This window comes from Nyctereutes procyonoides, unplaced genomic scaffold (assembly GCF_905146905.1).
Source record: "Nyctereutes procyonoides isolate TBG_1078 unplaced genomic scaffold, NYPRO_anot_genome, whole genome shotgun sequence".
Classification (NCBI taxonomy): Eukaryota; Metazoa; Chordata; class Mammalia; order Carnivora; family Canidae; genus Nyctereutes; species Nyctereutes procyonoides.
Window position 1 is genome coordinate 68,565,257 of NW_026575049.1, and position 10,970 is coordinate 68,576,226.

A 10,970-nucleotide genomic window follows, 5' to 3' on the forward strand; every position below is an offset into this window, starting at 1 on the left:
CCAGTGTCCCCCCAAGACAGGCTGCGGATACCTCCCCTCCGAGGAGTGTGGGCAGCAGGTCTCCCCCCCACACCCCCGGGGCTGGGGCCTCTTAGGTCTCAGCAAGTTGGTGTGATGCTTGCAGGCTCTGGGAGGGACCGGGACTGCAAGGGGAGGGGGGTTCCTCTTGGTTTTCTGGTCCCCAGCAGGGCAGCGAACCCCCACCCCACTCCCCATAGGTGCTGCGGTGGAGGCATCTGGGGCAGGATCCCCCCCTTCCCCGTGGCCGCGGAGGTCTGAACCCTGGGCAGGAATTCTTTGCAGCCCCGGTGTAACGCCCTCCCTTCCCGGGCGCTCCGAGCTCCCTTCACAGATGTTACTGATCTGCTGCCTGGAGGATGTTGAAACTCCGAGCGGTTAAGCTGTTTATCCGGGGCAGGCTCCGGAGCCCCCGACTAAGCCACTCAGGGGCTCGTGGGCTGTGGCTTCAGCCCCGCAGCCTCTGCCTGGGGACAGGCCTTGGTCAACGCCGCTTGGCTCCTGGGATCGCAGCAGACGTGCATGTGGGGACACGAAACCCAGCGAGGCGCGGGAAGGGACGCTGCGGGGTAGACTGGGATTCTGGAGGGTTCTGCGAGAGGAAGGAGACCAGCTGGGGGGCGGGGGGAGCGACAGGGCTGTCTCGTACAGGGCTGATGATATTCAGAATAATTTCCTTCTTTTTTTAAAAAAGATTTTATTTATTTATTCATGAGAGAGGCAGAGACATAGGCAGAGACTCAGGCAGAGGGAGAAGCAGGATCCATGTGGGGAGCCCGACGTGGGACTTGATCCAGGGACCCCGGGGCCACGCCCTGGGCCCAAGGCAGGCGCCAAACCGCTGAGCCCCCAGGGATCCCAGAATAATTTCTTTTAAGCCACAGAACTGGACCGTTTCACAAAGACCGAGTTCATGCTGATGGGAGGGGGGAGAGTTTGGAGCCAGTCACTTTCCTTCTCTTCAGCACCCCCCCGCCCCCCAACTTGGGTCCTTAAGCAAAATTGCGGCCCCACGTCAGATCTTCAGTGGAGACGAGATAAGCTGAGCCGGAGCCGGTTGTCTCTACTGCAGTCCAGCCTGCCCCGGAGGAGCGGCTCTGTGGTTTTTATCCATTTGTCTTCTCTCCCCGCCTCCTTGGTCTCCCCCCATCACTCTGTTCGTCGTGAGCGCGGGGCTCGCGGGTGGGCTTGGGGTACAGGGCGGCTTTCAATTTGGCCACTCACTTGTGTGTGTCTCGAAGGTTTAGGATGGAGCTCAGGCCCCGAGCCCCGAGGACGGCGGACTCGTCCTGACCGAGCGGAGAGGGCGGCGACCCCAGCATCCCCGACGTAGCCCTGGGAGCCACTGGCCCGATGGAGGTCGCCGCGGGGCTCGCCCAGGAGTCGGCCCCCAACACGTCCGCCTACTTCCCCTCCGTGCCTGCGGCCCACGGGGCCCACGTCGCGTCCTTCCCATTCAACTTCAGCTACGGCGACTACGACCTGCCCTTGGGTGAAGAGGAGGACGTGACCAACTCCCGGACTTTCTTCGCCGCCAAGATCGTCATCGGCGTGGCCCTCGTGGCCATCATGTTGGTGTGCGGTGTTGGCAACCTGGTCTTCATCGCCGCCCTGGCCCGCCACAGGAAGCTGCGGAACCTGACCAACCTGCTCATCGCCAACCTGGCCGTCTCTGACTTCCTGGTGGCCGTGGTCTGCTGCCCCTTTGAGATGGACTACTACGTGGTGCGCCAGCTGTCCTGGGAGCACGGCCACGTCACGTGCGCCTCCGTCAACTACCTGCGCACTGTCTCGCTCTATGTCTCCACCAATGCCCTGCTGGCCATCGCCATCGACAGGTGAGTCCGGGGACGCAGGGACGACAGAGAAAGGGCCCCGGGTCGACCCCTTCCTTTACTGCAGGTGTGGACGGACGGGCGATCTCTGTTCTCTGCAGATGCCGATGCCTGGCGGGGGCGGGGGGGGCAACGTTGGCCCGTTGGCCGACCAGTAAGGAGACTTCTGGTTTTCCAGCCATGGGCGGGCAGGGGCAGTAGCCGAGCTCCCCGGAGCTGAGCGATCCCTGGGCGACGGCTGCCCTCCTGGACGGCCTGCTCGGGGCCTGGGGGCAAATAGGTTCGAGGACATGTGGAGGGACAAGTCTCAGTTCCAGGCAGGTGCCTTTTGAGTCAGCTTGCCTGAGGAAGATTTTCTCAAAACGCAAGCACCTCTCCCCTAACCTCCCCCCAACTCCGCGCCGGTTGATTTTAAAATAAGACGGGTGATTTGTTTTGAAGAAAAAAAAGAAAAAGAGAAAGAAAAAGAAAGGAAAGAACAAAGAAAGGGAGCGCATGCTCTTGCTGGCTCTTTCCGTCGGGGCACGTTTGCTCCTCCCCATAGGTTCGCGTGGGCGCTCGGAGGGCCGGTCTGGCCTCGTGCCTGAAGCCGTCAGGGCACACTCTGCACACCTGTGTTCGGCGGTGTCGGGCCTTTTCCCTTAGGATGCGCTCCTGTGCTAAGGAGCCCGGCGGGGGGGGTGGGGTGTCCCCGGGCAGTGTCTGCAAGCCCCTCTGCCGAAGCTCTCTTCCTGGCGCCGCCACCGGGGTCAGGGCCCCGTGTCCTCGGGTCTGCACGGCCCGTCCCTGCCCCTTCGCCCGAGAGCCCGCAGCACAGCCGCCCCCCAGGTTCGTGGCCTCAGGGCTCCCGCGGAGGCCCCCCCCCTCCGCCCCCTGCAGCCAGGACGGCCCGGGGCAGCGGTCCGGGACCAGCGCAGCAGATAGAACCTATTTTCTGAGGCCAAAGGCAGAACAAGCCGAGATAGCACGACCTGGAAACAGGCCACTGCCCAGGCCCCAGGGGCGTCCCCCAGGAGGAGCCCGGCTGCCAAGCCTTAAAGGCTGGGGCTGCAGCCTCCTCTCTCGGGGCACGAATGTCAGGGACTTGGCCTCAAGGGCACGAAGGTGCTGCGTGCGAGGGGTCGTGCCTGCAGGGCCCTCCACGGGGTCTGGGCGTCCCGGGCCGCTGCCGCGGCTGACCCGGGCAACTCAGAAGGGGACGGCCAAGCACAGCCTCTGTCCCCAGGTCCCGTTCCGGGCTGGGAGGGAGGAGCTCCCGCTACCTCGTCTCGGACTTCCTGAAGGTGGGAGCTCAGAGCAGAAGAGCCTCCTCTCCTGAAGCGTCACCTCCTGCACAGGGGGCGCCCCAGCCACGGGTGCGGGCTGGCCTGGCACCTGCTCGGCCGCAGTGCCTGGTCCCCAGGCATAGCCCGTCACCACGCTGCGGGCATCCCACGAGGTGGGCGGTGGGGGCTTCCGGGGGGCGGACGCCGGCACCGGTCAGGGGACACTGGCTCACCCTGAGTGTGCAAGGGCCGCTATCGGTGCCAGGCGTCAACCCCGGTCTGCGCTGTTTAGATGCGGCGGCAACATCCGCTGCACAGCGGGCCTGTCTCGTCGGGCCCAGCGGGGTGGGGACGCGGGGCCTGAGCCCCGACGTTGAAAACGGCGCTGCAGCCGCCACAGGCCGCCGCCCCAAGGCCCCGGCCAACCCCCTGGCTGCTCGGCTGCACCTGTTGGTGCCTTTGCTTCAGATGATTTGCGTGTGTTTGTGCCACCTCCTCCCGGGGTCGTGGTGCAGGGCCTGCTGGGCCTGTTTGACTTTGTCGGGCCTCGTGTGCTGTTCAGGATTGGATCAGGGCTTTTTCAGTTCTGTGTCATTAGTTTGGGGCAACGGATTTTTTTTTTAAACATTTTATTTATTTATTCATGAGAGAGACACAGAGAGAGGGGCAGAGACCCAGGCAGAGGGAGAAGCAGGCTCCATGGAGGGAGCCCGATGTGGGACTCGATCCGGGTCTCCAGGATCACGCCCTGGGCTGCAGGCGGCGCTAACCGCTGAGCCACCCGGGCTGCCCCCGGGGGCAACTGATTTTTTTGTCTCGATGTCACGAATGACGCTCCAGTTATAGGAGGCCTGGAGCTTTGTTCAGCGAAACCGCAGTGGTAGTGCCTATGCGGGCAGGGTTCGAGCCCCGCTGCGGCGCCTGCTAGCGCCAGGGCCTCCCGTCAGCAAGCTTCCCCGGCCTCAGGCTTCTCCTGTGTACGGTGAGAATAATAAGAAAGCCTGTGTGCTGGGGTGTCCTGAGGATTCGAGGAGGTAAGACGTGTGGTTGTTCGGAGCCAGGCGTGGACCAGAGTCAACAACAAGTAAGCAACGGGTCTTAGGGGCCCTTGGGGCTCAGTGGTGTGACCCCGAGGTCCTGGGGTCGAGTCCCGTGTCGGGCTCCCTGCATGGAGCATGTGTCTCCCTCTGCCTGGGTCCCTGCCTCTCTCTCTCTCTCTGTGTCTCTCAGGAATCAATAAATACAAAGCAAAACGAAATAGCGGATAATTCTCAAATTAACCCTTACAGCAGCAACAACAAAACAGACCCAGGTAAAGTGATGACCGTTTCCGATTGGCCAAGCTCTTCGAGGTGGCTGTTCCTGTGATGTGAGGTCAAACAAGCTCTGGTGCAGGGTGTGCAAGACACGCAGCTATGGAGGCAGAGCAGAGCAGAACTATTTATGAACCAGGGTCCCTGGTGCTCCCAGACGTCTGTGCCGCCCGGAGGCTGACTCCCTTTCTCCCCATTCATTTGATTTATGGGACCTGCCGCGGGGGGGGGGGGTGACAGAGGGGGGTATATCTCCACTGTCTTCACTGCAGCCTCGGGGGCTCCTGGATCTGCCCCTCAGCTAACGTCCCCTGCTCACAATCCACGCTAAACACTCATTCATGCAAACAGCACGTTTTTTCTTTTTGTTTTTAAGATTTTATTTATTTGAGAGAGAGAGAGAGCACAAGCAGGGGGAGCAGGAGAGGCAGAGGGAGCAGGGGCCCCATGCAGGGCTCCATCCCAGGACCCCGGAATCACGACCTGACCTGAAGGCACACGCTCAAGCCCTGGGCCCCCCAGGCTCCCCGCAAACAGCGCGTCCTGAGTGCGAGCCCTGTGGACAGGACGGTGCGGGGTGGGGGGAGGAGCTCTTTGCCTTCGTGCAGCTTTTCCCCCCAGGAGTGGGGAGAGGGAACAGTCGGGCAAACAAGCCACAAACCAGAAGGCGATCTCAGCAATGCTCTGAACCAAAAAAAAAAAAAAAAAAAAAAAAAGGCACAAGAACGCTGAACAGAAAAAAAAAAAAAAAAAAGACGAGCACAAGAACACTGAACGTGATGCAGGATGGAAGCTGCTCCAGGCACATCGTTGGGGAAAATGTCCCCGGGGAACAGGTATTTGAAGGGAACTCTGGAAAAATCGAAAAAAAAAAAAAAAAAAAAAAAAAAGCAAGCAAGCCAGGCTTTGAACTGGGAAGACGCATTCCACACAAGGGAAATGATCAGTGCAAAGGCCCCGAGACGGGCACCCGCACGGGGCAGCAAGGCTCCATGGCCCGAGGGGAGAAGGAAGGCCGCCGCCGTGTCACTCTTGTGTCGCAGGCACAGCTCCCCTCTTGCTCAAAAGACCTCTAGGGACTACGGCTCGCATCCCTCCGCCTTTCCTCACGGTTATCGAGTCCCAGGCGGCGCCCCGGGCTCGGGCTGGGTAAGCACGTTCCGGCCCTGTTCTCCGAAAGCCGTTGCCATCTTTCTGGGAGCTTCGCGATGGCCCCTTACGTCCCCATTCATCCAGGGCCGAGCGCCTGCTGCGCCTGAGGCTTGACTACAATCCTAGGTGCCCAGGATTCCCGGGGAAGTGGAAGCTACAGGAGAAGTAAGACTGGATCCCCGCCCTCGAGGAGCTCGCTGTCGGGGCTGGGGGTGCAGGTGGTGGGACGAACCCTGAGTTAACAGAACCCAGAGTAAGGGCTGTGTTTTAAATGGAATTTGCAAAAGGGTGACGTCATTGCATACCAGGGAGGCTTCACGGAGGAGGTGGGCTTTCAACTGGCTGTCAACATATGACAATCAGTAAAGGATGGGAAAGGTTTTCCACGGCGGGTAGGGGCGGGGTTTACAAGGCGAGGTCCCCTGGGGAGGTGTGTGGGACCCTCCGGGGCAAGGAACATAAGCAGAGTGGAGATGGGAAACAGCAGGGTCCTATTCCAGAAGGTCTCGGAATCTAGGTACGGGGAGTCGGACCTGCTGGAGCAGGGAGCTGAAAAGGAACATCCCTGGGCTCTGCGCCCCAAGGTCTGGGTTTCCCGTCGGGTGTAGACACAGCTGCACTGGCCTCCATGTGCCATCCACATACCCCAGAGTGCGTGGGGCGCCGGGGACACCCCCCTCTTCACCCAGAATCCAGGCGGGATGTCGGCCCGTCCGCTGAGCCCCGGTCTCCCGGCTGCGCGGGGCAAGCGGGGGCCTGAGCACCCGAGCGGCCTCGGGAAGCACCGACGTCCCCCCGTGAGTTCGCCGATGGGGCTGACTGGCCGGAGGAGCGGGTTCTGGGTCCCTGATGGGCTGGTGGACGGCCTGGAAGCTGCGTCAGCCGCCCCATGGGCTGACCCGGGGCTGGGTCCCGGGGTGCGGGGTGGGGGGGCGCATACTCTCTCCCAATCGCCCGGCCTGTGGCCATCGCGGAATCGCTGCCTGGGCGCTCGCTCGTCCAGCAGCCTTCACTCCTTGTGCTATGGGGAGTGTCGGCCCCAAGTGGGTCTGGACACGGGGCGCAGGCCAAGGGACGCGCCTAAGCGGAGGAAGGAGCTGCTGGTTGCCCGACGCGTTGGAACGTCGGGGGTGGAAACCAGCTGCGCTGCAGAGGAAGGGGAGAAAAGGATGCTGGGGTTCTGGAGGGTTCCAGGAGGGCAGGAGGACAGGGTGCGGCTTGCTCCCCGGGAAGGCTGGAGCCGGACACCGACGGGCCCGCACCCGGCTCTGCCGAGGTCCAGCTGTGTGGCCTTTGGCAGGTGATGCAGCTCCTCTGAGCCTCAGGCAGCTCATGTGAAATGGTCACCCTTGTTCTCCTCCCTGTTCCGCACACTTGGGGCCACGCGGGGACAGTGCGTGTGAAGGTGCCATGCACATAAGCACGCAGACTGCGGGAGCCCGGAGTGCGGGCCCGGGCGTAGGGGGCTGCCGGCCGTCCTCGGAGGCCGCCCCGCCATCGCCTTCCGGGAAGGGTCCCCGACGGGCCTGGGGCACAGCGCCCGCTGCTAACCCCGGGAGCGGTCGCGGGTGGCGGCGAAGGCGGGAGAGCCGGGACGGAACACGCATCTGGTGGGTGATTTGCCTCTGATGCGAGGATAAACAGATCCAGTGAAATAGAAAGTAGTAGAGACCTTGACGGCGACGTCGTGGCCGAGAACAGGTCAAAAAAAAAAAAAAAAGTAGCGCTACGTAGGCAGAATAGCTCGGGACAAACTCCCTTTGAGGTTGTGAACCACATGGGGGGAGTTAGTGGCCTGCGGTGGTCGACGTCCCGGAGGGTCCCCGGCTGCCCGCGGCGTAGAGAGCAAACACGAGCCAGCAGGCCCCGAAGGGCTAGAGACAGAGCGGGTGTAGACGGAGTGGGGGCTCAGGAGGGAGAGCAGGGAAGCTCCCCTTGTTCGAGGTCTGGGGTCATCGTTGGGGCCTGGGCCTCATGCATGTCCTCTCAGGCGTCCAGGGACTGTGTGGCTCAGAGACCGGGGCCCCACTGCTATTCCTTGGAGCCGGGGGGGTCTCGGCAGAGCTGGGGTGCAGGCCTGTCGGTGTCCGGCTCCAGCCTTCCCGGGGAGCAAGCCGCACCCCGTCCTCCTGCCCTCCTGGAACCCTCCAGAATGCCAGCATCCTTTTCTCCCCTTCCTCTGCAGCGCAGCTGGTTTCCACCCCCTGATGTTCCAAGGCGTCGGGCAACTGGCAGCTCCTTAGGTGCATCCCTTGGCCTGCGCCCTCCCGCCCCCCCGTGTCCCGTCATCATGGGTTCATCGGGTCACTCTCACCCGGTCCCTCCTTAGCGGTCATCTACTCTGAAGGAATCATTAACTCCTTGTCCCTTCCAGGGGGGACGTAGACTCTGCATTCCGAGGCACGTGTGAAGTGGGGGTGCAGAGCCCCGCAAGAGTGGGAGCAGTAGGGACGCCCGGGGGGCTCAGAGGTGGAGCGTCCGCCCTTGGCCCAGGGCCTGACACCGGATTCCCGGGATTCAGTCCCGCATCGGGCTCCCTGCATGGGGTCTGCTTCTCCTCCCTCGGCCCGGGTCTCTGCCTCTTTCTCTCTCTCTGCGTCTCGTGAATAAATAAATAAAATCTTAAAAAAAAAAATAAAGTAAAGGAGCCCAAAGCAAACTGATGGTGTCGTACGGGTTCCCCAAGTGACAGCGTCTAACGGGCTCTCCCCCGTCGCCCGGGGCACGTGCAGCCAGGGGGCCCAGAGGAAGGACGCACGTTCCCGCAGTTCGAGGCAAAGCCGGAATCAGAGCCCTGGTCCTCTGACGCCTAGGTCGCTGCAGAAAAGAGTACTCTGGGGGGTGCCGTGGGGGAGGAAGGAATAGCAGCAGATCGGGACCACTCGTATAGCAAACGGGTAGAGGCGCACACGTGGCCTTTGGCAGGAGGATCGGTAGGACGTGGGGGGACGGCAAAGGGGAGGGGGTGGTGAGAGCGAAGGCACTGAGCTCATAGTAGGCCTTAGGGGTCGGCGACTTGGTGCGCCGTGGCCTTCTGGGGCCCAGGCCTGTGTATGGACAGGGGCACTGCCAACACCCGGCATCGTTCCCCTTCCCCCCTTGGTGCTCGGACACCGGCGGGAGGGCAGGGACTGTTGCGGGACCAGAGCAAGCCCAACGGCCGGGTGCACCAATGGTGGCCCCTCCCCGTCCCACCCCGTCTGCCGTCTGTCCAGACAGCAGGAGTCTCACTCCAGTGAACTCTCCGAAGGACACGCAACGGAGTCGGCTGCCTGCGTTGGGGGGAGAAGGGCGCAAACAGCAGGAATAAAATCGGGGAAAACAAAACAAAAAAACCACAAAAACACAAAAAAAGGAATGAGCTTCCTCTTCCAATCAAAATCCCAAGAACGTTTGACCTCAAAGGGGTTGGTTTCAAAGGCAACAGAGTCGCTCTGGCTTTCCTTCAGGCTTCTCACGCCTGCTCTTGGCTCTACCTGGGACAGGCCGGGGACACGTGAGAATGAGTTTATTTCCAGCGTCGTCTGGCCATTCCCTCCCCCTTCCCTCCCCATCTGTCCCCTTCTCCAACTTGTACCCCCTGCCAGACGTGGCAGGTCTTCCAGGAAACCAGAGCTCTCTGCGCTCTCTCCCTGGGAAGGCGGCTTTCATACCACACAAATGACTCACATCCCCCCCAAAGAGCTCTCTCTTCATTCCTGGACCACTGTGGTAACAGCCGTGTGGGTTTTTTTTTTTTTTTTTATTGGAAAGAACAAAGGCAATATCTTTTACCGCCTGCTGCTTTGTGGTTAAAAAAAAAACATTTATGTATATTCTTGATTGATTTTTCACATCGACCGTGAGACAGGGTTAAACGTTTCCGATCAAGCGTCCTGTGGTGTATGACCTTGAGAGAGTCACTCCTCTGTCTCCGGGCTCCGTTTTTACCCCTGAAAAACAAGGTACGTGGTCACATGCTCTTCCCTTCACCTTCGCATGAAGAGCAGTATTCCTAATGACGCGGAATGAGGGCGAAACTTGGCCCACTGCTTCCACTGGAAAGGGCAAGCTCCCCCCGACAGCTTTTTGGGATTATCGAGCCCTCTCGGCTCTTCATGGTGAGGTAATTAGGATGAATGGCCCTGGAATCAGGAAGGACCTGGGAACAGAACCAGGCCAGAAACCAACGGGAGGCATTACTACTACATTTAGTAATAGTTACCATTTACTGAGCATATATCACATTTGAAAGTGTGTCAAAAACTACGTACACGCGACAGGTAGGGAAACCGAGATTCGGGGACATTAAACAGCTCCTAAGGGGTGGAACCGGGGTTTAGAGCCTACTTTTCTTGAGAGCCCACGACGTCGTTTCTCCGTTGGGTCGCACCTTCTCGGAGGTAGCCCATCTCCAGGATTGTCCTTGTTCTAGCGTTGCCCCAACAGTATCATGACCCACGACGTCCCCCTCACGGCGGTTGACCCTCTTTCTGTTCTCGTCCTAGATACCTGGCCATTGTCCACCCGCTGAGACCCAGGATGAAGTATCAAACGGCCACGGGCTTGATCGCCTTGGTGTGGTTGGTGTCCATCCTCATCGCCATCCCTTCCGCCTACTTCACAACCGAGACGGTCCTCGTCATTGTCAAGAGCCAGGAGAAGATCTTCTGCGGCCAGATCTGGCCGGTGGACCAGCAGATCTACTACAAGTCCTACTTCCTCTTCATCTTCGGCATCGAGTTCGTGGGCCCGGTGGTCACCATGACCCTGTGCTACGCCAGGATCTCCCGGGAGCTGTGGTTCAAGGCGGTGCCGGGCGTCCAGACCGAGCAGATCCGGAAGCGGCTGCGCTGCCGCAGGAAGACGGTGCTGGTGCTCATGTGCGTCCTCACGGCCTACGTGCTGTGCTGGGCGCCCTTCTACGGCTTCACCATCGTGCGCGACTTCTTCCCCACCGTGTTCGTCAAGGAGAAGCACTACCTCACGGCCTTCTACGTCGTCGAGTGCATCGCCATGAGCAACAGCATGATCAACACCCTGTGCTTCGTGACCGTCAAGAACAACACCATCAAGTACTTCAAGAAGATCATGCTGCTCCATTGGAAGGCTTCTTACAGTGCCAGTAAGTCCAGCGCCGACCTGGATCTTAAAACCACAGGCGTGCCTGCCACCGAAGAGGTGGACTGCGTCAGACTGAAGTAACCCGCTGGGCCTCGCAACGTTTAAACAAAGACAGACCCTTGGGACCCTGACCAGTGTATGGAAGATACACCGTCAAGCAAGAAGCCTTGGGTGGCTGCCGGGGGCAGAGTGAATGGACAACCCACCAGGCACCGATGTAGCCCATCTCTAGGATTGTCCTTCGGCTCGAGTTCTCTCTTAACATTTGGGGGCATTGGAGCATG

At 60.6% G+C, this 10,970-nt stretch overlaps 1 protein-coding gene across 1 annotated transcript; it reads left to right on the top strand.

The window, feature by feature from the left end:
* Positions 1-1,371: 1,371 nt before the first annotated feature.
* PROKR1 (prokineticin receptor 1) lies at positions 1,372-10,767 on the top strand. The gene is made up of 2 exons (XM_055329361.1): positions 1,372-1,856; positions 10,071-10,767. The coding sequence occupies exons 1-2, from the start codon at positions 1,372-1,374 to the stop codon at positions 10,765-10,767; spliced, it is 1,182 nt and encodes a 393-aa protein (XP_055185336.1).
* The last annotated feature ends 203 nt before the right edge of the window (positions 10,768-10,970 follow it).